Raw genomic sequence first — 27,138 nt, 5'->3', positions numbered from 1 at the left:
CTTGCCGTTTCCTGGTGCTCCTCTTCAGGATGGGTCTGGCTCAGCTCTGTGCCCTCACAGCAACCAAGCGCCACGGCAGAACATGGACGTGCCTATCTTTTCTATTTCCTTGGTCCCTGCCTCCTCCCAGCACCCAGCTCCCGCGGCGCGGAGCGCTGCCCTGCCCCAGGCCCGCACAGGCCGGCCGGGGCCGCGCCGGGCTGCCGCGGAGGGTGCCCCGGAGCACGGCCGGCTGCCGCCCGCCCTCCGGCCCAGCGCCCGCGGCTCCCCCAGCTGCGGCCGGAGACACCCGGCCGGCAGCCCTCTTCCCGCAGCAACGGCGGGCCGCTCCCCTCCACATCAGCCTCAGACACAAGCCGGCCTCCTCCGAGCGCACGGCTCTAAATACCCCTCAGCCTCCCTGCCCCCGAGGTGGGTCCTCCTTCCCTGCCTTCCTCCGCGACTCCCAACGCCCCAGGCAAAGGAGGAGGCGAGCGCCGGCCCCCACAGCGCCGTGCGGGCCCTCCCGCGCCTCGTCCCCCGCCGGGCCAGGCCGGGGCCGGGCCGAGGCGAGGCCGCTGGAGGGCAGAGCGCGGAGGGGGCGGCGGCGAGCGGGGGGCGGGCACTGCCGGGGCCGCGTCCCCGGCCTGTGAGCATGCCGCGCCGGCAGGAGGGCGTCCTCGGCCGGGCCGGGGGAGGTTCAGACCGAAGTTAGGGCCGGGGAGGGAGAAGAGGGAGCGCTGCCGGAAGCGGCGGAGCGGCGGCGGCGCTGGGAGCCCGCGGGCAGCATGTAGCTGGGTGACAGCCGCCGCAGCGCGCCGCCTCCGCCGCCGACGGCCGTCTGCCTCCCCGCCGGTGCGGCGGGCGCTGAGGGGCTGGTGCAGCCGCTCGGGAGCCTCGCCGGGGAGGCGGAGGGGGCGGCAGCAGCGCCTCGCCTCGCCTCGCCTCCTCTCGCCCGCTTTCCCCTCTGCCCTCGGCGCGGCCCTCCCTTCGCCGCCGGCCGGGGGGCTGCGGCCGCCGCCGCTGCCATGGGGCTGCCCACGCTGGAGTTCAGCGACTCCTACTTGGACAGCCCGGATTTCAGGGAGCGCCTGAAGTGTCACGAGATCGAGCTGGAGAGGACGAACAAGTTCATCAAGGAGCTGATTAAGGACGGCAGCCTCCTCATCGGGGCCCTGCGAAGTGAGTCGGGCGGCGGGGCCGGGGCGCGGGGGAGGCGGGGGCGGCGGGCAGAAGGGGCTTCTTTTGTTTGAATGGGCGCCGGGAGCGGGCTCCCCTGCCGGCAGCCGCTGGGAAGCGCCTCGTAAACTTTCTCCCCCGCTCCCTCCCCGCCGCGCTGCCTCGCCTCGCCTCGCCTCGCCTCGCCTGCGGCGGGGCTGGGTGGGTTTCCCGGGGGAGCGGGAGCGGGGGCGGCGCGGGCCCTGCCCCGGCCCGGGGGCCCAGGCGCGGCCGCCCCGGCGGGCTCAGCGGGCAGCGCGGGGGCGCGGCCGGTGCCGTGGGGAGCGGGCCGGTGCCGTGGGGAGCGGGCCGTGGGGTCCCGCCGTGGGAAGAGCCCAGCCTCGGGGCGGGGGGCTGAAAGTCGCGGTGTGGGTCGCTGAACGGACCAGGCGCTGCCGGGGTCGGGGGGGGGCTCGTTCTGGGTAGCTAACTGGGCGTCTTTAGGTAGCGGAGATGTCCGTGATAAATGGGCAAAGCAAGACGCTGCAGTGGATTTATGTGAAGAGAGCTGCTATTTCCCCCACCCCCTGTCTTTATGTCGTAGTTTAACTTTTATGCGTTTTGGAAGATTATGGAAGCAGAGATGAGGATGAGCAGTTTCGTGCTTTTAAAGCCCCGTGATTTGAGCGCTGACAGCTCGCCGGGGCGTGAAAATGGCCCTGACGCTTTGAAGAGCGTGAAGTGAAAACTAGGAATTCCCATGAACGTTACTAGACTTGGCTTGCCCTCCTCTCCTCTAACTCCTTGCCACCTGCGTCTTGTCCTTAAGTCACTTTGGAGCTCTCTTACCTGTTGCCCAGAGCTTTCCTTCAGGTAGAGCAGAGAAGTACTGTGCTTCTCGTGCTGCAAGGTGAGATACTCAAGGAAAAGAATCACTGTAATCCTTAAAAATACCTGCCACATCGACATGGTATGCTAGTTTTTGTAGGGCGAAGGGTAGCAGTATTGCTCTTTATGTGGACAAGGGAACAGGTGGTAGTATGTGCTCCTTGGCTCATAGGAGTCCTAACTGCTGCTAGCCCAGAGGCTAAACCCAAAGTTTGTCTCTACCTGCACTAGGAGGTCAAATTGTGAAGATTTTGTTTGGCCAACAGTAGGATTGAATGTTAATTGTACTTGTCCATGCATCAACTATATATGGTTTATTTACAGCATTGCATTTACATAAAGCAGCTATCGTCTTTTTGAGACTCTTCATGTAAGTGCAGGTATTTCTGGACACATCTCTCTTCTAGTGAGTAGCTGGATACAAATCTAGTATCTTATGTGAATTTGTATTAATTCACTAAATTCCTGTATCCATGCCCACAGAATGTGAGATGATAGAATACACAGAAAATGTGCATGTGTGTATATATAGCTAAAAACTCAATGATACAGTTTTCTTTCCAGAGCAAAAAAGTTTAGGTCTTTCTCTGCTAAATAGCTTGCTCCATGAAACAGGAAGTTTGAGCTTGTTTTAAGTAGTAAAAATGTAAGTTTGATAAAAACTTACTATTACAAACCTGCTCCTGTAAGATGGTGTGCACAAATAGTAGTGACAGGTTAGGATACCGTATGGGTACTTTTTTTGACCTGGACTAGCACTGGAGATTGACTGCTTTTTGTTCCAGGTCAAATATGAACAAATACAACTCTCCTCCGAAGTTGTCAAAGACAGACTGCTGTAGAAGGAATATCATTCGTGAGAACTAATTTAGACCTTGATTCTGAAGTGACTAATCCTATTATTTTTGTGAAGAATATTTGTGAGTCCTTGCTAGATTTAGACCCTGTATCTACATGTTTAACAATTCTCTCGCTCTTCGAGGAGAAGCAATATTTCTCCCTCAAGTAATGACTACTTAACTTGCAAGTTCTCCTGATTTTCAAAACTTTTTAGTTCAAATGTTACTGTGTTTGACACAATGCTTATTGTATTCTCTGTGTAATTTTAAGACACTGTGTGCTATAGTGTCTTTTAGCCTTTAGGAAAAAAAGGTCTGCTCTTGAGTAGTATGAAATATTTCTCCTTTTGTTCATTTCACATCCCATAGTTTTGTGACCATGCCTTCCACAGAATACTGCCTCAGTCAGTCCCTGTGTTAGGACAGCTGGGGAAATGTCTGGATTTTTCTCAACAAAATAAAAATCCTGGCTTTATGTTATATAGACTCTGGTGTAGATGCTGCAAGGACAGTGTACCTGTTATGGCAAGTAGCACTATTGTATTTTTCCTAAAGAACTTTTGACTCATTAGAGCACACTAGCTACTCCTGCTCAACTTTAAAATCAGTGGAGTGTAAAATACTTGTGCAAGGCTTTTTTTTTTTTTAAATTATTTTTAAAATTCTCTTTGAAAATCTAATCAAATGGGAGTAAGTAGTTGATTTCAGTGATGAACTCTTATGATTTGGTCTTGGAATATTTAATAACCTACAAGCCCTGGAGAACAACAGGCATTACTTACCATATTTTATCTCTTTAGGTGATCTAGGATTTTTCATTTACATAACATTTTGGAGGATCAGTTCTGTTGGGGGGGAAAAATCCAGGCTGTGTTGCAAAGCTTCAGTGGAAATGAGTTTTGGAACATGTCCTTCCTGACCATGTTCAGAGAGGAGACCGTGAGGCTGACTTAACGTAGTTAGAATACTATAATCTTTTAAAGTTACCTAAATGTAAGATATTATATGAAACTACAGTATGTGCATGGTTTTTTAGATGGAATTAAACTTCTATATTACAAAAGTTACAAAATGCTAATTTGTGCACAATCCAGTATCTAAGAAGTTACTGTAAAAATGCAATGTTTATAAATACCTGACAAAAGATTCCACATAAATTGAAGGTAAAACAGATACACTTAAAGTAGCATGCGAACGCTTTGCATTTTAATTGTTGGAGTGGTCCCAAGATAAGGTCAGACTTTATTTTAATGTGGTTTTGCTACGTTCATTCTGGAGAATGGTGCTTTCCAAAGCAGTATGTAGAGCTGTAATACTGTGCTCCATGAAGCAGCAGCTGACTATTATGAATGCAGTGAGAGCTGATAATGCTAGGATTGATAGCAAATCCTCAGCAGCCTTTTCCTAGTGTTTTTTCCCACTGTTTCCTTCTCTTTCTAAATATGTGAGATTCTGGGAGTACCCCAGAAGAGCACGGATTGTATGGTCCAGTTTAGTTAGGTGTTAGCATTGCATTTGTATGGCCATTGTGCCTCCTTCAGCCTTGTCCTACAATTAGTATTTGCAGTGAGAGACTAGAAGGATTTTCGTTCTTAAATCAAGCAGGGTACTAAATACATTACTATCTCTTGAAAGGCTTAGTTTGTGCATATAATAGATGTTCCTATTACATTAAAAAGTTACGTTTTAGTAGAGATTTAACTCTGTGTGTAGGCACAATTAAGTAGGGCCATATAGTTTTCTTTGGTGCACCTGGAGGAGGTTTTTCTTGTTAACTTATGAATTAGAAAAAAAAAAACCCAACCTTTTAAAAAACCCATTCTCCTGGTACAATTTGCCTTCTTGATTATTAGGTAACTGTTGATTTCATAACTTCTTCAGGCACCTAATTTAATAAATCTTTCAGATACATGTTTAAAGTGCATATGCTTAAGTGCTTCACGCAGTGAGGTCCCGCTGTAGCTGGACTCCTGAAGCAGAACTGAAATTTTTCCTTCTCATCGATTCCAACTTGTTCTCAGTTAAAACATCAAGTCTAGTCTTTCTGTACTTTTTGCCAGTAGTGTACTTCGTAATTTCTTTGTAGTTGCCTTCTGAAGAAGCAACCTAGTCTAGGGTATTGTCATATAGATTATATAGGAAGTTTCATTATAGCAATACTTGTATGCTTTTAATTTCCATAATAGGCCTACTGTTCTGCCAAAGTTAATGAATATTGTATTAAACAATCCAGAAAAGTAACATGCATCTTGTACAGGTGATCTCATGGCTTATTGCTGTGCCTTCAGTTTTTCCCTCTGATTTTTGAGGCCTTCTCTCTCCATCTTAAATCCTGTTTTAACAAGGTCATGTATTCAAAGATGAGTACTACATAAATTTTGGTTTAAATGGTTGAAAGTTCAGTGGATTTGCAGCTGTTTTAAGTAATGCTATACTTTTCAAAGTGTTTTAATATGATGCAAACTAATGCAGAGCTGTGGTGTAATAAAAATAGGATTTAACAGATATCTTTAGGAATTTGTAATTTAGCAGCAATCATTAGTAGTTTTATTTTACTACTTAACACATGGAGAAACAGAGAAACAGGCACAAGATGGAAATACCATCTTTTGTGGGGGGTGTGAGGGGATATTTTTTAACAGGGTTTTATAGAAATTCCACACAGAAAAGACTGTCTTGAAACTGGTTTGACATACAGTTTTCGGGGATGATTTTCTTCTCTCGTAAGCCTAATTATAAAAATACAGTGATGAACCTGGCTATGTATATGGAAATTTTGGGGGTTAGCTGGCTGGAAAAGAAAAAAAAGGACAAAATTACAGCATAAGAACCTATGATCTTGTTATCTCTCTTGGGACTTTTTTTTTTAATGTAAAAAACCCTCCTTTGTATCTTTCCAGAGAGATGCATTTTCCCAGATATCTTGGACTCACATATTTTCATAAGATTATATCTTTACAATGTCTTTTCCAGATTCTAACTGGAGCAGGACCGAGTTCATTGAATAACAACTGCTGAAGTTTGGTAGCAATCATTCTCTTTTATTAATTTAAATTCTAAGTAAAACAACTGATTCTTTGTATTCCCTATGTGATACTATGATGACGAACATGGAATTAAAAAAAGTATAGCTTCCTAGCAAGAATTTGAGAAATAACTCACAGTGCCTTTGAAAATTGATTGCTTTTAGTTGTTTTAGTCATATAATACAAAAATGCATAACTTGCCTTTCATGTTAGGGTTGGGTGAGTGGCAGGGCATTGCAGCACGTTACGTTTCTTAGTCTCTAAATACATGATTCCCCTATGAATTAGCAAAAAAAAGGTTTCCCACTAAAAGGAAGTTGAAACTTGGTAGTTGACATTAATGTTTTGAAGTCATCTGCTCCCTCGCTGTTCTGTTACTTCTGATAGGCATTTGTACTGTCCAGAAGCTCAACTTCTGCTGATGTCTGAGTTATCTATGGGCTACGGACGTAATTTTCAAAAACAATTCCAACAGTGTTCAGCCTTTTATGCAAAGATACTAACGATAAGGTGGTTCTTGGCCAGAGAAGGAGTTTAATTGCTTCCTCTAGTGTTTAAAACAGCTGCAGTCCATATCATATTTTCTTTAGCCAAATATATATGAAGAAAACAAATACTAGTATGTAGTGGACTGTCACAGAGCACAATATTTTCTGTCCATCACACGATGTTTCATTTTGGACCAAGAATCACTGCGAGTGAATTTCCATAGTCAGTAATGACTACTGTGTTAACTAAGTCCTTGAATGACTCAACATGGGTGTTCTTGTGCCTTAATATTGAAATAGGTATTCTTTAGAGAAATTTTGTAATTGGATGATGTCAGGTTACCAACGGAGTGGGTTTGAGTTTCAAATGCCATATGAAATGATGTCTCTGCTTTAAGAAAATGTTGCACAATTTTTTAAATTAGGATTTTCAAACATTTAAACTGATATCTGAAAAGGTCAGATTTAATCTGTTTCTTAGTGGGCCAGTTGGTTTGTTGTCTACTACATGCTTCATTTGCTCTGAATAAGATAAATGAATTCTATTAATAAGAGACCATCTGCTTCATGAATATTGTCTTTACTACAATGGAAAATATGATGCTATGGTCATGGAACTTGTACAGATCTCTTGGGTTTTCGTGGGCAGAAGTGCTACAGCAACTTGCAGTTTCCTGTAATAGTAAATAACTTCATATTCATCCTCTATGAAAAATACAGACAATACAGTCCTCCTTTCTACTGAATGATATGTAAAACAGTGCTATGTCTTTGCCTTCCTATTTTTTCCTATAGTCTCAAAACTGTAATTACAAATAAATTTGGAATATAGGAGAATTGAGTATTAGGATATCATGGATTTCCTTCGTTAAATCCAATCTCCCACTATTGTTACCTCATGTAGTCCCTACTTGTCAAACTCCATTTCAAAAAGGTTTTTATCCTTACTATTTCTGCTAGAAGGCCATTCTAGAACCTTGACTCTGAGGGTTGAGTAACTCATTAAAAAATTTAATCTGGAAATTCTAACTTGTTTATGCTCATTTTCCTTTCACTGCACTGTTGTTTACTTGGATTTGCTTGGGGAATAATCACATCCTTTTCCTAGACTGAACAAGCTGTTCTCATCCTCTCTCCTAAGAGCTTCTCTGTTTTTTTTGTCATTTTAGTAGCTCTTTTCTAAGCTTTTTTGAACTCGCTTTTAAATGTTCAGGCGATTAGAAGTAAAAGTAGGGGAAACAAAAATAGTATAATAATGTTCACAGGTTTGATCTTTACTCATCGTATTCTGTGAGAACATCGATCATTAAATGAAGTGAATATTTATGGTCGTCTTTTGACTATGTGGTGCTACAGATTCCTCAAGTGTATGATAAAAGGTGAAAAAAATCTCAGAACCTTGTAAGTAGTAGCAATGAAGTAAATATTAAACTGAAGAAAAATAGCTTGACCTTATTCCGTATTAATATGAGATTGAACTTCTGTTGGGCAGTAATCTAACCTCCCATTGACACCCTTTGAAGTGCAAATGACTTTCATTAGAAAAGTAATATATTTCACAACACATTATGAACTCTGGGCTATGTTACAGTATAGTTTTTGAGATCACTTGGAAGTTACCAACTTAAATCGCTTCCCCATCCTGAATTATGGAAACTTGTATTTCATAGGACACCAAAAGCTTAAACAACATGTTGTTGTTCTGCTGGTGTTTTGCTTAGTGTAATTCAGGCATGGGAAAATAGTATGGCAATTCTGTGTGTCTTCAGAAGTCTTATCTTCTTTTAGCTTAGTATTCAAAGCAGGATACAAGGTGCTGCAATGCCTAGGTCATATAGTTGGTTCTACTACTGATGTTACTTGGTATTTTGCAGGTTGCTTAAAGAAGAGGGGTTTGCATGTTTGTGCATTGTAGCGTCTGTTTTGCAAAGGTACTCTTGTTCACTGAAAGACATTATGTAAATGAAAGTAGCTATCGCTAGTAGGATTATTTTTCTTCTGTAAAGAGCCTTTAAGTCAAATAAACATCATGAAAAATAAAACAGGTAACAACAAGAGGATCAATTTGTGATTTTTGCCAAGAAAGGTTGGACCACGTGATCCTTGAGGTCCCTTCCAACATGGTATTCTATGATTTGATCCTGTGGAATTACAAGGACAAATAAGCATCTTATTTTAATTATTCTTTGCCTTTTGGACTTTAGGAAAATCTTTCTTTCTTCCTTTGGTTTCCTGTGGGTGAGGACACCTCAAACATTTTTTTTCTCTCCCTCCCCCACCTTTTATTTTCCCTGTCTTTCCCTCCTTTGCATAGATGTGTCGGTAATGCCTCCCTGCTCTGTGGTAGCAGCCAAGCTCTCCCAAAGCCAGGGTGGAAATGTTAAATCAGATTGGTCTCAACATCAGTTCTTGAACAATATTGAACAAAGACATTCCTCTTTTTGGGTGTTTGCAGCAAACCCTTTTCCTAGTTGCTTCTTATCTATACAGCTTCGGTGTAAGTTCTCATCTTCTTCACTGTAATTATTAAACTGCTGTTGTAGCTTGATATCATGTGCTTTACTGGTGACTAGTTGATTAGAGCTATTGTGGTTTTGGGTTTTTTAAAAGTAAATAAATCTTTTGCCTTGTATAAGAGAGATATCCACTGATCTGATGCAGTTTACCTTTGATAAATCTGTGTTGCCTTTTACCCTATTTTTCTATCAATTTCTAAGCTTTTAATTGTTATTTTCCTTCAAACAGTGTTCTAAATAATTGATTTATTTTAAGGTCAACCTAATGGAGCATTTTTGTTGGATCATTGTTTCTTAAATATAGGCATATATTTGCTATGTTATGAGAGCAGACTCCTCAATTCAATCAATTTAAAAATCTTGGGTACCAAGTCTTTTGTTTTCATGTGTTTGAGTTTTAGTGTTAAATTGTATCTGTCCTAACCCATGTTTGTGTTTATAGAGCTCATTCTTTTTCTTATTTGTGTAATAGTGTGATAATTTTTCATTTTTAATGTACTCATTCGTATGAATTTCTCCTGCTGTTTTCACACTGGTAGCACTGTTGAAGATTTAGGTTGAATATTAATTTTAGTTTGGATCATACTTTAATCTTTAGGCTGTATCTGTTTCTGTGTCATTACTGTGCATTGGCTGCCTTTGCTCTGTGTTACCTTTCGGCTTTTATAGATTAAAAAGCTGTTTCTCCTTACTTTGGAAATTCAACTTTGGTTTGTCTTTGCACAAAATGATAGTTTTCTAAGTATCAATGTGGTTGCAAAAATATCCTGAATTAGGCTGAAACTACCCAGTGTCTGGTGAGAGTGCCTAGGCTTTACTTGCGGCTGCAGGAGTGCCACAGCGTCACACTGGGAGCTGACTCGGCTCTTGTGCTGTTGGGAGTTCCACTAGTTTCTGGTACCAAACCTGGTTATCTTAACTTCTTAAAATATATCAATATGCAGGTATAGTTGAATACTGATTCCACCCTCCATCACCCCCTGCCCAGTGCATGATCCTCTGCTTGCATCTCCGTATCACTTCTTCAGTCAACCCTGATTTCGTGGCGTTTTATGGAGCTGCTGGTCTTGTAACTAACATGCAATTTCAAGGTAACTCATGTTGTACCTTTGCAGTTTCTCCGTATACAGTCACATCTAAATTCAGATTCCCTTAATTACTCAGATCTTGCTTTTCTGAAATGTGGAACTCTTGTTACAGGCTTCTTTCTTCCTCTTATTCTTCTGTTTAATTTTAAACTGAATGAGCATATGATTACTTAGGTTATTTTGTCAGACAGGTTTTTGTCAAGTTACATATTCATGAAACTTATCACAGTCTAGAGCAGTCCCTTACTAAACAAACCCGTGTAGGAAGGAAGGCTCACAGTGCATCAGGTGAATTGGGATGTGAATTTGCTTTTTCCCCCCCTCTACTTCAGAACTGTGGTCATAGGTGTTGTCTGCTGGATGTCACACTAACTGTGCAGTAATTTTGAATTCTTGTAGCTTCTATTCTAGCACCTCCATCTCTGCCCTCTCCTGTGAAGGGTGGTTGAGCTGTCCAGTAGTTCTCCCAGAACTTCTGACCAAAGGAGGTTACTGGAAAGCATCTGTCTGAAGCTGCATTTTGCTGGGTAGTTTTAAGTCAGCTTGACCGCTAAACAAACAGAAAACCCCCAGAGCCTGCCCCTTCCTTTTTTCCCCACTCTCAGACCTTGTTTCCACCCCTTTCTGTCCTGTAAGTGGTATTAGCTTTGCTATTTGCTCAGCTGTGTGCTCTACCAGATCAGGGAGCTAAACTAACTGCTAATCTTTGCTGCATGTATCCCAATTTCCTGATTTGGTTCATTATGTACCTGTGAAAGTGCTCATCCTGGCAGAGCACAGGGGAACCTGGGAATGGAAGTGATTGTGGAAGTTGGTGGATAGGAAGAAGAATAGGGACAGGACATTAAATTATTGTTTGATGGCAGTGACAGCACATCAAACTATAGCCAAAATTAATGTAAGAGTTTCCAGTGATAGCTAAGTCACATTTGTCTTGTCTTCTGTAATAATCCTATTCTTTGGAAACTAAAGAGGTGTGACTTCTGAGGTGTGCTCTTGTGGTGGGTTGACCTTGGCTGGCTGGCCAGCTGCCCACCCAGCTGCTCTCACTGCCCCTCCTCAGCAGGATATGGGGAGAAAATAAGATGAAAAGCTCTTGAGTTGAGATAAAGACAGGGAAATCACTTAACAATTACTGTTGTGGGCAAAACAGACTAGACTTGTGGAAATTAATTTAATTTATTGCCAATTAATAACAGTAGAATAATGAGAAGTGGACTTGGTAGTGTAGGTTAATGGTTGGACTGGATGATCTTAAAGGTCTTTTCCAACCTAAACGATTCTATGATTCTATGATTCTAAAAACACCTTCTTCCTCCCCTCCATTCTTCCCAGGCTCCACTTCACTCCAAACTCTTCTACCAGGATCTTCCCCCTGAGCAGCACAGGGGGATGAGGATTAGGGGCTGCAGTCAGTCCATGACACTTCATCTCTGCCACTTCTTCCTCTTCATGCTCTTCCCCTGCTCCAGCGTGGGGTACAGTCCTCCACTAATTGATCCAGCATGGGTCATTTCTACAGGGTACAGTCCTTCAGGAACCGACTGCTCCAGTGTGGGTTCTCCACACACCACAGCGCCTGCCAGAAAACCTGCTCCTGCACATGCTCCTCTCCATAGGCCACAGTTCCTGCCAGGAGCCTGATTCTGCATGGGTTCTGCATGGGTTCTCCATGGGCTGAAGCTTTCTTCAGAGCACATCCACATGCTGTGGCGTGGGGTCCTCCACGGGCTGCAGTGTGGATATTTGCTCCAGCATAGTGCTCCACGGGCTGCAGGTGGACAACCTGCTTCCCGACGATCTTCTCCACAGGCTGAAGGGGAATCTCTGCTTCAGTGCCTGGAGCACCTCCTGCCCTCCTCTGACCTTGGTGTCTGAAGGGCTCTTTCTTTCCTATTTTCTCACTCCTCTCTCCCAGCTGCTGCACAGTGGTTTTTAACTTCTCTTAACATATGTTATCACAGAGGCGCCACCAGTTTCTATGATGGGCTCAGCTTTGGGCAGCAGCAGGTCTGACTTGGAGACAGCTGGAACTGTCTGTGTCTGACATGGGGTCAGCCCCTGATGTCTTCTCACAGAAGCCACCCCTGCAGCCATCCTCCCCCGCTACCAAAACCTTGCCATTTAAACCCAATACAGCTCTTCTCCAAGTACTTCCAGTACTTCTGTCTTTGGAAGAGACACCTTTTGGTTCGTCTTCCATCAAGCAGCTGCCATCCAGATGTTTGATGACATTTGTTTGATGACAATTGTTTTGTTGTTGTTGATGGGGAGAGGTGAATTTATGAAAGGAAAGGAACAGGGGAATGAATTGTTTAAAAGCTGCTAAGGTTTGTAATTCTTTTATAATAAATCTTAGATGAGGTGGGCACTCAGCTGATCTGTTTACTTTTCTGTGAAAGATAGAAGTCTTTATGATGACCGTATCCTGCTTTCTGCAAAAAATACCAGGGCAAGAACCCAGTTGCTTCTGGAAAATTATCAAATATAAAAATAGTCTTCACTCTTCTTCCCCAAGTCCTCACCCTTGCCCCTGTCTCACTGCCGTGCAAAAAGAACACAAATTCTTGGTAAAACAAACAATAGGTAGGGTAGGGTTTCACAGTAAAGACATTTTCTTTTTGAGTCAACTAAGTTCTTTGGTTGCTAATTGGAAGTGCACAAGAAGGGATAACTGGCTGAATTTTAACTTTTTTTTTTCTGCTGCAGTAGTTAGATTCATTTCAAGAGGTGGCCAAATGTCAGTGTAAACATGTACTAATCAGTTCTGAAAAGCTGCGGTTCTTAAAAGAGCAGGTCACATTTAAATGAAGAACCAACAGATTTACAGTGTTGTGGTGGTGCATGCTTGTGTGCAAAAGCCTTCCTAGATTACTGGTGCAATAAGGGCCTTAGGAACATTGCGACTGCGCCATTCAGAAAGTGTACATTTCACTTCATGTCCATTCCTTGCATCTTCTCATCGTCTTCTGTCCTACCTTATTTGCCTTTAAGCTTTTGCTTACAAATGATGATGAGGAGAGGAGGGAGGGAGAACCCAAGAACTCTGCTTTCTTGGGATGTACTGTTTTTATAAACTGTTATGTTAAAACCATGAATATTGTAGAGGGGTAGTATTTTCCCTCTAAGGCTAAAATGACTTACAAGTTGCAGGAAGCATGCAGGTGGAACTTGCTGCTTTGAAAAAGACTGCTCCAAACCTGAGGTTACCTAGTAAAAAAAATTGTTCCCTTCTTGAACCTTTTCATGTCTAGCACTACCACTGCCTGTAAAACCAGCTGTATACCAATACTTGAAGAAAAAAATTGAAATATGCTTCCTTGTGCATCTTGAGAATTACTAGTTAGCCTAGATAAGGGGAAGCTTAGAGGGCTACGGAGGTTGCCTTCTTGGAAACTATGAAATAAGTAAGACTTGAGCTTTACTGTAGGAGAGGTAAAATCCCTTTATTTTGGGGAAAGGCAGAAATTGTGAGAACATTTGAGAGACTGCTGCAGCTAAAACCAACGTGTGTATGAATGCCTTCATAAAGTATTGTCAAATATTTTACCTTCTAATATAAGCTGTACTAACTTGTATACTTCTATAAAGAATCTGTTTTAGCATAGACAAAGAAAAACAATCTAATGGCTCCTTAATAAAGGAATAAAGTGATATAGTTAGCTTATAATAAAGATTTTAGTTTGCTCTGTGTACACAGAGATGCTTTTGTGAATCTTGTTTCGTGGTATGTATTATTCACATAAAAGTCTTATTAATAGCTGTCAGTCAGCACCTTCAAGAGTTGGGGATTTGCATTTCACAGTATCTTATGGGTTGGATTCTCCATCTGAGTTGTGCTTTGAGAAGCCAGACAGTGGAGACCAGGCAGAGGTCCAATAGTTCAAAACAGACCTGAGGAAAAGAACTGCTACCTTCTGTTGGTAACAGATCCAGTTAAACAGGACTTGGTTCAAGCCACAACAAAGTATGTGGGGTTAAAATAATCTTTGGGAATACTCATTTTTGATTAACCACATGCACGTACTTTTACTGAAATGTAATATGGCTAGTACTACTTCCCCCTGCCCCTCCCAGTTTCAGCATATTATTTTCCAAGCTTGCTGGTAAAACTAGGAAAAAATAGTGCAGTTTTGTAACCATCATGAATGCCTGAAGAGATGTTTTTTGACTCATAAACCTCCATCTAGGAATTACTACCTGGGTATATTGTACAGATTGGATATTAGGATATGTTACCTTAATTTCCTAAGTTTGTTCATGTAATTCAGTACAACTGAAGTAGCAAGGAAATGAATGCACTTTCAACATAGTTTCTCCTTGACAACTGCCAGTACTTTGCTCTAGTTTGTAGAGGGAATTCTCTTGCTGCTGCCTTTTGTTTCTAAAAAGTATGGTGAGACTTCTATGCTGGAAAAGTTGCTTTTCTTTTTTGAGCGTTGACAATAAAATCGTTAGAATCACAGCAAATGCCACTCTTTGTCCTTGCATAATCTGTTTGGGGACGTTTTCAACAAGTCAAGAAATAGCGAATGTGGCATGCCTACAGGCCAGTTAACACTTACTGTGAAAAGCAGCTGGTTGGTGGAGGAGGAGGATGAGTATATTTAATAAGCGGAACATGGCCTTGCAGACTGACAGATGCCAGAAATGTATGATCTCTGCAAGTATAAGTTGAAGGGTTTTATGGATATTTGCTGTATTTGTTACATTTATGGGTGTTGAGTCTGGTCCTGCTGCTTGTTTTCAGGAGAATGCTAAAAAATTGTGAAGGGTCAGAGAAGACCCTTTGAACATATGAAGAGCATATGAAAATGCTCAAGCTCCTTGGAAACTACAAACACCATAAAACATATATTTTTCTCAGTTGCTTAATCTGAAGAGAAACTTAAAAACTTATTTATATTGCAGAAAAGAATCTTGATGGAGAGTTTCTCTATCTAACAGACCAAGGCATATGAAGATCCAAATGTTGGCAGAAGCTATACAAATTAAGATTAGAAATGTGCAACTGTAAAGTTAGTAAGATATTTCCTTAAGACTGTGATGGTCTTTTCATTGCTGGAAACTCTCAAGTGTTTGGATTCCTCCCCCACCCACCCCCCCCCCCACCCCCCCAAGGTGCAGTCCCGTTCACTTATACCTGTTGGACTTGAAGTATTAAGTCCTGAAATTCCCGTTCAGTGGTAGCTGGGCACGTTGATGGCATTGGTTCCTTCTTGCCTTAGAAAGAAATGTTTTCAGTCTACTTTCAAGTCCTCACACATGTACATTCAAGTAATGTAAGCTTATGTGGAACTTTGAAATCTGGGAAGAATACATCCTTAAGACATTTTATAATTTAAGGTTTGTCATGTTTTAAAATGCTTTCAAGTGAGGCCTCAGATGGTTCCTTCTGGTACTTTCTTTACTTCGGTGTCGTCATTGTGATTTGAAACAGAGGTGTTATGCTGTAATAACCATCTTGGGGGGCGGTTTTGGTGGTGTGGTGCTGGGTTTTTTTAGGTTTTTATGTTTTTTTTTTCTTCTTCTTTTCCCCTTCCTAGTTTTGAATACTAGACTGGATGGCTTATTTTAATGTTTATACATGCATGTGCAAATATACATTGAAACAAAACCAAACAGTTGAAGTTGGTAATACTACCTTTATCTCCATGTATACAGACACTAAATAAATATGTTCAGTTCAAGTTGCTATGCTACAGGTATGTAAAGATAGCAAAACTAACATTTTTGAAAGGTCCTTAATGTTAGGAAAGTGGGGTTATGAGCTTAGCTTTGTTAGCCTGTTGAGATATAAATTGTCTGAAGTACTTCAAACATGTTAAAATTCTCATAGTTGTTGTATGTATGTTGTTTTGTCATCTACTACCATGACTGATTTAATCGGAAAGTAGACAGATACACTGATTTAAAAACATAGACATGTGTCTCCAAGCAAATTCTTGTAGGCATAAATGTGAGGCTTGGCAACAGACTTAATGAAGTTTTCTCACAAATACAGTTGGTATGGTTGGCTTTTTGCTGTATGAGCTTAGAGCTGCTGCATCTTCATGCTGTTTGGGAGCCTAAGGTCAAATGAGAAATCCAAAATATTTCATTTTATGAAGAGGGGTGTAGGCACAGCAGTACATTTCCTGTTTACATAACCAGATCTTCTTTGTATGCTGAGAAATTTCTTGATAACTCAAAAATGCTGCATGAGTGTTTCACTTTAAACTGTAACGTTTGTTGCTTACCTCGTTGAAGATGCCATTATCTGCACCCTAGCCAGTATGACACAACTTATTTTCCCGTGGAGAAGGGAACTGAGATGATGTTCATCTAAGTCTTACCACCTTTTGTTTATCCCTAGATTGCGGGATTGAAGATGAAAACGTTAAGGACGTATTTAAGCCATTTGTTTAGCATTTCTTTGTTCAGGTTTCATTGGGAAGTGAAAAAATACAAGTTTTCTAACAGGTACAATTTCCCCATTCTTTTTTCCCCCATACTCCAAGAGACAAATTGGTCCCTGGTCTAAGTAAATTTAACCCACAAATTCAGAGGATCCACACTTCCTTTGGTTCCATACAAACTGAAGAACTTGCGATTTTTATATTCTTGTACAGTATTGATAACTGTACATAATACTACTTTTTCTGTTTAGTGCCTTCTCTATGAATTTGAAATACAGCAAGTTAAAAATGTGATTATTCTTATTTTATTTATGTTGCCACAGCACAGCAATGATGTAATTCTCTGTTTTGTTGACTCAGTTCTTCTACCCTTGTCTCTTAATGCAACATATCCCAAATCTCCTTGGGAGTCATAATCATCTTAAAGTTACAAAAATAATGTTGCAAATCACATCTTTTTTTCCAGCAGCTTTCTGACAGTTTCCAAATCATTTGCCAGTAAAATATGCATTATGCTGTCACAATTCCTGTTGTCATTGGCACTCCAGAGCCTCTTTGATTTGTCTTTTGTGAGAAGCTACAGTTTTCAATACACCTTGAGACATTAAGACTATTTTACAATAAAAATTCATTTTCATGCCTACTTTTGTCACTTGTCTTGAGGAGTCGTTATGAAGCACTGAGTGTCTCTGGATTAAGCATCAATCTTGCAATGTTTTTTTGCATGTTTAATGTACCCGAAAGACTTTCATGATATTTTGACAAACGCTTCTCTTGTCCCTTTGTAAATCAAAATGGCACTTAAACAATGATATATTCGTACAAATGGAATTAAATACAAGTCAGCCGTGTTACTGTTACTGGTGAACACTAGTGGGCTGGGGAGCAATGTTTTAGTCGCTTGATGTTTTGGGGTATTTTTATTTTTGTTGTTTGGGGTTTTTTTTAGTTTTTAAACATACTAAGTGATTCCAATCTCAGTAGTTTTTTTTTTCCTCTCCCCTCCCCCCCGCCTTTGCAGGGTATGCAGGAGGAGCTGAGTACAGTGAATAGGGACAGGGACTATGAGGTTCTGTACCAATGGGAGTTGGAGTTTCTGCGTATCAAATCCCACGTCTGGATTCTTGGCAGATATAAAAATTAGACCAACTGAATGCCCAGTTCTTGCTTTCTTCTTGTCTTTGTTGTCCCACAGTAAAGTAAAGCCTGTGGTTTTGGGGGATTTATCTTCTTTAACTTCTGCCCATCTTTGTATGGGTAGTAATTTTGTATGCCCTGTCTTTTACTGTATGTATGCAGGTGCTGAGTAATTTAAGTGGCAATTAATTATCACGGGGAATTTCACTTCCATCTCAGTTTCTATATATGGCTTTAGTTTAAAATAAAGAAACATTATTATCTATAAATGTGTTTAAACACTGTTTTTAAAAAGTGGTTTGAATTTGTTTGATTTGGGTACTTCTAAAAAAGGCATTTTTTAGTGTAGGAGGGGGATCTTAAAACAGACGATTAGCACTTTTTTAATAAAATAGCATGGAAGGAGTTAAGCTTTTTTTTTTTAAGCTAAATAGATTATTCAGATAATACTTATTATCAAGGCAGTAGAACTTGTCATACTGCTATATGTCATACTGTCCAGTAGAAATTTTGTCATACTGTTTTGTTAAACTTACATTAAAAGTATGCTGGCTCTTTAAATATGAAGTATGATACTCCATTAACTCCTTATTCATTCCAATGTAAGGAATGTATTGTGGATTGTATTTGTGCCTCTGAGAAATTTAAGAGGAGGGATTTATGGTGGCTTTACTATTTGAGAGATCCAGAGCTACTGCGTGGAATTTGGTCTCTCCAAAAGCTAGTTTCTGCTTCTAAAAGGATGTCAAGTATATGGAAAGTTGTGGGGTTTTTTTTCATAGAATCATAGAATGCTTTGGGTTGGAAGGGACCTTTAGAGGTCACCTAGCCCAACCCCCCTGCAGTGAGCAGGGACAGCTTTAACCAGATCAGGTTGCTCAGAGCCCCGTCCAACCTCACCTTGAATGTTGCCAGGGATGGGGCCTCCACTGCCTCTCTGGGCAACCTGTGCCAGTGCTTCACCACCCTCATTGTAAAAAACTTCTTTCTAATGTCTAGCCTAAATCTATTCTTCTTTAGTTTAAATCCATTATTCCTTGTCCTGTCACAACAGGCCTTGCTAAAAAGATTGTCCCCATCCTTCCTGTAGGCCCCCTTTAAGTACTGAAAGGCTGCCATTAGGTCTCCTCGCAGCCTTCTCTTCTCCAGGCTGAACAACCCCAACTCTCTCAGCCTGGCCTCGTAGGAGAGGTGCTCCAGCCCTCGGATCATTTTTGTGGCCCTCCTCTGGACCCGCTCCAACAGGTCCATGTCCTTCTTGTGCTGAGGGCTCCAGAGCTGGACGCAGCACTGCAGGTGGGGTCTCACCAGAGCAGAGCAGAGGGGCAGAATCACCTCCCTCGACCTGCTGGCCACGCTGCTTTTGATGCAGCCCAGGATACGGTTGGCTTTCTGGGCTGCGCTTTTCATGCACCAGTATCCCCAAGTCCTTCTCCGCAGGGCTGCTCTCAATCTCTTCATCCCCCAGCCTGGATTGGTATCAGGGCTTTGTGCGTTTGAATCCAGGTGTCCTGTTAGGCTCCACAGCAGTCTGTGACAGTGAGCGGGGAGTTTCACGATTTAACTGTGCGCTGCAGGGGCAAAAGTTCTTCCTTTCTTGTATGCCTGCTGCTTGGTTATTTTATCTGATGATGGCAATTTTTGTTCTATGATAAATAATAACTGTTGCCTATATGCATTGCCTGTCCTGTTCATGTGGGTTTGGAGGTTTTTTTTTTTTTTAAAGACCTTTTTTTCTTTCTTCTTCCTTGCAAGTTTTGTTCCCCAGCTACTCTGAAAAGTTCTAGTCTGGTTAGTTTCTGCTTTTAAATAACCAGATCTGTCCCTCTGGTTGTCCTTTGTCGACCTTCTTTGTGCCTTCTTCATGGTAACTGTGCCCTTTCTAAGATGGATTGCAAGAAACTTCATGGAATAAATTAAGGCGTGAATGCATCAAATTACAGTATTTTCTGCTTTGTGCTTTCTTTTTCTAATAAGCCTTAATATTTTTGACTGTTGCTGATCATTGATTTGACACTGTAAAACAACTGTCTACAGTGATTCCAAGATCTTTCCAGAGTATTAAAGCTAATGTAAATCCCATCACTATGTGGATGTAATTGACATAATTTTTCTCCATGTGCATTAGTGTGCGCTTCCTAAATTTCATTTTCCTCTATCTTCTTACCTCCCTGACATTTAAGGTTGTGACATCCTTCCGCTGCTTTTCAAAAAAGGAAAAAATGAACGCTGATTATAAACATCTATATCAGCAGCAAAATATGTTACTCAGTGTTAACACCCTTTTCAAATCTGATCTCCAGATTTTTTGGTGGCTCTGATAAACAGTAAAGCTCCTTTGAGATCCAGAAAGGAATTATTTGGCAGGAAAGAGAAATGTCGATAGTGATAATACAGAAAATCTACTGAAGTTTGATTCCGTTATGAGAAGCTGCAACCCAGGCAAGCACTTATTGCTGTCTTTATGCACTGGCAGTTGCGAAACCAGTTTGGTAGGTCTATCCTGTGAGATTCCAGATCATTGAATATTTTACTGGCTTAAAGCCCACATTCTCTTGTGTTTCTTTTGAGATGAATGCTCTTGCTCAGCTGGAATATGCACTTTGCTGAGTTCAGTACATAGCAGAGCTGAAGCTTTAAGAGAAGAGCCTTGTGCTACCTTCCCTACAACTCTACTACCGCCCTACCTTGGTCCTTAAATGAAAACCTTTGTTTGGATTGTAAAATACTACGAGGGTTATGTAGGTTCCTAATGAAATTTTCAGGAGTATGGAGGAACAAGAGCTAAAAGCTCTTGAATTCTCACCGGAATGTGATTTTTCAGAAATATGTATCTCATCACTCAAAAAGCTGTTGTGCAAGCACCCCTTGGTATTCCTTTTTTTTTTTTTTTTTTTTTTTAATCCAGATGAGTTATATCCATTTCAGGGAATAGTCTTCATTAATGTCTTAGTCATTTTACTGGTTCTGGTATTGTGGGGTTGGTTTTTTGTTTTTGTCAATGAATAGAAACACTTCCTGACAATACCAATTCCAACTTATGAAGTATTTTAGAAGAAGTTATGTGGGATCTTTTTGGAGCTGTTGTGAGCCATCTCTGCTGCTGAATGTGAGTGCGAGGGCTCTAGGCAGCCACTTTTCTCTTGTCATTATGTACTGTTTGTCAAAATACTGTATTGAAACAAATACTTAACCCTAAAAACTGGTTTTGAGACCCTTGGCTTTTGGACTATTTCTCTTTCTCCATTACACCCTCCCTAGAAAAATAATAACCCACAGACAGAATGCATATTTTTATTTTCCTCCGTAACTTAATAAAGCTTGAGAGTGTCTTGGTAGTTATCTGCAAATATTTGAACGGACAACAGGAAGGGAGAAGTGATTTTGGAGTTGTTAGTCTGTGTTGTCTGAGGGATCTTCCTATTTACAAGTCACAATTCTGATGAATTTTTTATTAAACTGAATGCTGCAGGAGGGGCAGTCTACTCCCTGTAAATTATGCATTCAGATGAAGGCAATAAAAATGGTTACTTTGAGTAGCTGTTGTACAAGCAGGTAGGTTTTTGGAAAGTAAGATGACCATAGCATAGGAAACTAATTTTGTCCTGTTTGTGCACTGAAGAGGTTTTGGACTAACGTGAAGTTTCCCAGAAGTTGCAGAGAGAAACTCAGTGTTAGTGCTAGCATTTGAAAATGGAGAGGTATTTGAAAGGCTGGTGTGGGAGGGGTTCAAGAAGAAAGGAAGATCTTTGGGGGCTTCTAAACGAAGCAGAAAATGTCAGCTGGGTTTAGTCTTCAGGGTTCCAGACAAAGGGGAGAAAGTAAAACCATCTCTGATACCAGGGGTTGCCCAAACCGGGGCAGTTAAGGAAATACTAATCATGACAGTACAATATCCATGTTTCTTCTGTGCTTTCAGCAAAAGGTTAGGCTTCTATGCGCCCCCCCCTCCCCCTACGCACACACGTTCTGCTTCAGGATTCATTCTCAGGACTTGTTCTCCTTTGCAAGATACAGTCCTGAGGAAGAATTATATGTATTATGCCTTGCAGGGAAAAATTTGTTTTAGTAATTCCATACTTAAAAACCACACGAGACTTTCTCCATACCCTTGGGTGTGAACACCCAGGAGATGATGATGAATGTTATCTAGTAAGATAATTGCCCATTATGGCTTTTAGGTGTACCACTAGGAATTTTTTTGAAGATGTCAGAATCTTGTACTATTAGAGACTTAATAGCTCTGTTTATCTTTTAAAATAAAAAATTCCATAGCAAAAAGAGTGATCCTAGAACATTGTGAAAACATGTTCTGCAAAGGATGCAATTATTTATCAAAGTTAAATTTCAACATAAATACAAAAGTATATTATAAACATGTTCTGTCACTTGTGCATACAGATTCCTGCAATGCTTAATTAAGTGATCAAATGCTGGTTTTTAAAAGCCAGATAATAAATAAACTTTCTGTCTGTTACTTTTTAATGCAGACTATATACTCTGTCTCTAGTATCTCTGAGTTTGTTACAGCAATCTTCATTCTACACATTATTTCCAGTTAATGTTAGGTGTATCATTCTGTTACTGTACAGTTCTTATTGAAAGAAAAAACTGTATCTTGTATTTTTCAGATTATCTTTTGTTACCTTGAATGTTGTCTGTGTTGCATAGCCTTCTGCATTTAATTTTAAAATAACGTCAGTGATAAGTTTTATCATGAAGTGTTCTATCAGGCCCTGCTGCAGTCATGCAGACAATGGTGATAAGAAAATATTCAGGTAACTGTACTGTTTTAGACTATTGTAGTAAATGTACTCTTATTTAATTTTTCTTGCAATAATCGTTTACAGATACACCTGAAAGTTATCAGAGCTTCAACCTGTAAGTCTTAAGAAGCCAAAAGTGTCTCAAGCCCTTCTGCTTTGCTTATCTGTGGGGAGATGATGAAAAACAGAATGTGGCTCTTACACTCAGAAACGTGTTTTGTTTTTTTCATTCAGTAGCACAAACCCATGACTTTTAAAATCACTTTGTTAGGTGTATTTTGGAAAGCTGTATACCAACTAGTAAAGTTAGTGGCTGAATAATCTCTTAGCCACTGGCAAATTCAGTTCAAGAAGACTTCTTAAGCCAAAAACTTTACTAAATTTTGCTACTAAGGCAGAACTTTTGAGGGTTATGTAGTGGATTTTGTTTTTCTTTGATAGAAGAGAAGTTTCATTTTTCATGTTAGAAATAGGAGGAGGAAGGGGTAAAAAAAAAAAAAGGCAACCTGAGTGTCATTGCTGAGAAATTGGCACTGTAAGTCACAGTTTTTGTTTGACTTAGTTGGTGCTCTTTTTCTTAGTAACTGTGTATGTATCTTCATGGCCTCCAAAACCAATAGGAAAATAATGCTCAATGAGGCTATTTATGTCAAACCTTGTATTAGTTCTGTCATCCATATTATTTATGATTACTGCTTCTCACACTAATTTTGAGCCCAGTCTTTACCCAGTTTATGATTAATATTCTACAGTGGTCTTTTTTTATTTTCTCATCCAGCCTTTATGAAAATTGACAGCAGAACACACAAGATTAATTTATATATTTAGCTTGAGGGTATAGTATCAAAGTTAATCTTATTAGCTCTTTGGCTGCTAAGTAATAAGCATAACCATCTTGTATTGAGGTCGCTCTGATTATATCAGTGTTCTGCATTCTTGTCTGTGCAGAGTGGATCGTAAGAGTATTGTTTTGTATTGAAAGGTGCTTGTAAAAGGATTTAGCGAGTCTGTCTTTGTGAATAATTGGCTTGATAAGAGATGTTATGATACATTGTATGTTTAGGGAGCCGGAGAATCACAGTCCTTGATAGGTAAGCTATTACAACAGGCAGGAGGAGTCATTATGGTTGTCTTGACAATGTGTAGATTGGGGGTCCTTAACTCAGAAACAGTTAACAAACCAGAATGACTCCTTTCGAGAAACTATGTATTGCCCTACACGTTAGACCCAAAGATATCTGTAAAACCATCTGCTTATTGGATGCTGTAACTTTAAATAAAAGAATTAAAAATAATAATTAAAAAAATAACCTATTTAGTGCTATGTATTTCTCCTCTTGCAGCCAATATTTTAATGTGCTCTGTTTGGTTATATCAAGGAAGCTAACATGAATGTTTTGGGAAGAAGGTGTTTTACTTGGCTACTCATGCAGTCTCTTGAGTAATTCAAAGATCATAGGCTGTTCATTGATTCATATTTGCTTACCTGTTCAACTGGAGATGAAACAGGATTGCAGTCAATACACATTGAGCTCTGAAACGACCTTCCATTGCAGTTAAACACTTTACGTGCTCATGAAAAGAAAAAATACTGCTTTTGGAAAGCAGTGTCCAAAATCCAGACTACCATGTTTATGCTCTGTCATTTTGGTTCATATTGCTCGTTGTAAACAACAAGCGTTGCCTAGACTAACTGAAACTTTTTTCCCTACAGAGAATTCCAGTTCTGTTTTAAAAAGAATTGATGATTTCAGAACTGAATCCAGTTACAGAACTTGTTTGGTTTTAATCTTGCTAAGACATCCCATGGTTCTATGAAAAGTATAACTTCATGGAAATGTTCCCACTTGTGTTAAATGGAGGATAGAGAAGCCAATATGTTAAGTGCTGCTGGGCTTTTGAAATGGAATCTACAACTCCTTTAAGCCACTTCTCATTGAGAAAAAGATAGAGGAGGGTGCGCTGGACTGGAAATCCAGCCAGCCAACAAACTGGGAGCCATGCAAAGCCTGTGTTCCAAGTGCAGCTTCTTACGGCATGCGGGAGGGAAAATGATGTTATGGTGATGTCAGGGACATTCTGCAGTCAGTCTTTGGATACAGTCCTAGGGTTAAACACCAGATTTTGCTCAATGAGTACCTTAGTAACAAATATCTGGTTCAGGCACAGAGCATTTCTGTTTTTTTCTTCATCCTCCCAATGAATTATTGACTTATTGTTGACTTTTGAACTGTTGTGGATGGGTGGATATTTTCTAAAAGCATTGTTATCAGCTATTCCAGGGTTGTTTTGTATTGTTCAAGAAGGAATTTTTCCCATTTGTCCTGGAGAAAACCTGTCCGGGCTTCCTCTAGAACTTGTATGCAAGCAAAGCAGCTCTCTATTTTCTGTCTCTTCAGTATTCCTCTGAATATTGATTCTCGAGATTGAGCTATGATGAGGTTAAATTGAAATCTTTGTTAGTGGGAATTAACATGATTTTGCAAAAGAGAAATAAAATTCTGCAGCACCTGGAAACTAATGGAAACATTTCATATGCAGAAACCCTATATTGAAGTTATTCAAATGTAGACTGTTCTGATTAAGAAACATCAGAGTTTAATCATGCAAGCCTTAATTGTTCTGTCCTGTTTTTGTTTCAGTCTTCTTTTGGTTTTTTTAAAGATGCTAGCTGCTGCAGCTGGAGTAACTGGGCATTCTGTAGGGGCTGCATTAAATGGATCAAAACAAGGTTGTGTTGCCTTTTTTCTTCTTTTTAATGAAATTAGGGTTTTCTTCTCTCCTTCTAGTATAAAACTTCATTTTTTAAAATTATGCCCCCTTGGAAGAAAAAAGTTGCAGGTTTTTTGGGGACAGGGAAGTGTTAGGAGTTGCATTCTTTCCAGCTCTGGTTAGCATCTCCTGGTCTGAAGGAATGGCATCTGGAATAATGGGCATGAAGCAGGGACCCACAAGGGTCTGCCTAATCACCAGTTTAGTGTGTGGCCTTAGGCAGTCTTGCTTTCAGTGTCTCCATCTGTCAAATGGGGCAATGATGCTGCATATAACATAGAAATAGCCTTCTTTTACTGTCTTTGTAGACTTGGCTTGCATGAAGACTGAGATAATTCTGTGTCCATTACAGGATGTGGATGGTATGCAGTAAGCAATAGTGGGAGGAGGAGAAAGCAATACTGAACTCTGAGGAAAAAAACAAGTATTGAATAGCTGTCCACATAGTGGCCGTCCTCGTGCTAAGAACTAAGTTAGGAAAAGTTTTGAAAAAAGAGGGTGAAGATAATATGTGTGTGCAAGAACAGGGAAGGAGTAAAGCTGTATAATCAGTCTTCATTGAAGCCATTTGGGCTTGGTAGCCCGAATCAACTTTTGTCAACTATTTGTTTATTAACACAGTTATTTTTACTGTTAAAAGTTAATGCTTAGCATACCTCATAGCACAAATCACTAAACAAGTCCTTGCTGGTAGAACTTCAGCCTTGTAATATGACTAAAGGCATAGCGGTCCACCTCCTCTGGCTCTGGAGCAGTTAAAGACAATAGAGCCTCCAACTACCCATTGTCACTTATCCCCTGGAGAACATCTCCCATGGTTCAGCCAGCAAGATAGAACATCTTCATGTTCCTTAATTTTGCAGCGTTAACTCAGCTCTTCCTCCTTCGTTGTTGTCTGTTGCTAAAATAGGTGACCCTAGATAGGTGGTTAGAGCGTGCTTACCCATGGAGGTGTATTGGCTCATGCATGAGGGTGATAACCTTTTACTAGCAGATGGTGGTGATCAACTGACATGTCTTGAGTCATTCAAGCTATTGCAAAAAGTACATGGCCAAATCTTCCTACAAAGTCTGTAAGAATGACCATGCTGGGTCAGACCCGAGGCTTATCTGGCATTATGTCCTGTCTCTAGATATGAGTAAGTGCTGTGCTGTGAGTCCTATTTTGTCTCTCCTGCGCAGTACTGACTGCCTAGGCTACTGAATAAGAGCAGGCAGAATGTAGTGATGTTTCCGCTGCCTCTGGCAGTTTGGGGCTTGAAGATTTCCTGAGCAAGGGTTTATGTTTTTAATAGCTCTCAGTGGATTTTTGTTCTGTGAATTTGTCTAGTCCTTTCTTGAACCCACAGAAATTTTTAATATCCACAGCATCCGGTGGCAGGGAGCTTCATGATTTAACTACACATTTTACAAAAAGGCGTCGTCTTTCTTTATTTTGAGCTTGCTTCTTGCTATGTTAGATAGCTGTTTGTTTTCACTTTGGAAGAGGGAGCCACCTGTACTGCTTGTGATTTTGTAGAACTCTTACGGCTTCCCAGTTGTCTTTTTCAGGCTGATGACTGAGTGCATTTCTTTAAACAAGATATTCTTACCATTATTTACCTTTGCTTCATTTCCCTGTACCTCTCCCAGGTACTTTGGGATGGTGTCAAGGAGTACGACAAAATCTGTACATAATATTTAAATGCAGGGGTCTAATGGATTGATGGAGTGGCATTAAATGATATTTCTGTTCCTGTTCATTTTTCCCAATTCCAAATAATTACTAATATTTAATTTGATTCTTGACCGGACCCAAGTGTAGAGTAATGGAACAACCTAGTTGTTATTTATCTGGTTTAATGACAAGGTCTCATTTGTGAGTGATAATAGTTAGTTCAGAACTCATTACACATGCTGTAATATAAACATTACTGGTACTAATGGATGGTAAGAGTATTAATTAAAGGATATCACTCTGCCAGGAAGATAACAAGAGGATGTTGTCATATGTTCCTAAATCTTTTTGTGACAGGAAAGTAGAACAAAATTCCAGAGAATTAAAAATTGAAAAAAACAGTAAATGAAATATGTAGAAGCCTGG

General features: G+C 40.6%; 1 protein-coding gene across 1 annotated transcript in view; it reads left to right on the top strand.

Annotated features, from left to right (window-relative positions):
• Positions 1-1,007: 1,007 nt before the first annotated feature.
• Positions 1,008-27,138, top strand: part of ARHGAP42 (Rho GTPase activating protein 42) — a 168,940-nt gene continuing 142,809 nt past the window's right edge. The window contains exon 1 of the mRNA XM_075708404.1: positions 1,008-1,161. Coding sequence (XP_075564519.1) covers positions 1,008-1,161 — 154 coding nt within the window. The remainder of the gene's footprint in view (positions 1,162-27,138) is intronic.

Source organism: Pelecanus crispus, chromosome 1 (assembly GCF_030463565.1).
Source record: "Pelecanus crispus isolate bPelCri1 chromosome 1, bPelCri1.pri, whole genome shotgun sequence".
Taxonomy (NCBI): Eukaryota; Metazoa; Chordata; class Aves; order Pelecaniformes; family Pelecanidae; genus Pelecanus; species Pelecanus crispus.
The sequence above is the reverse complement of the archived record's forward strand: the minus strand, read 5'-3'. Positions and strand labels throughout refer to the sequence as shown.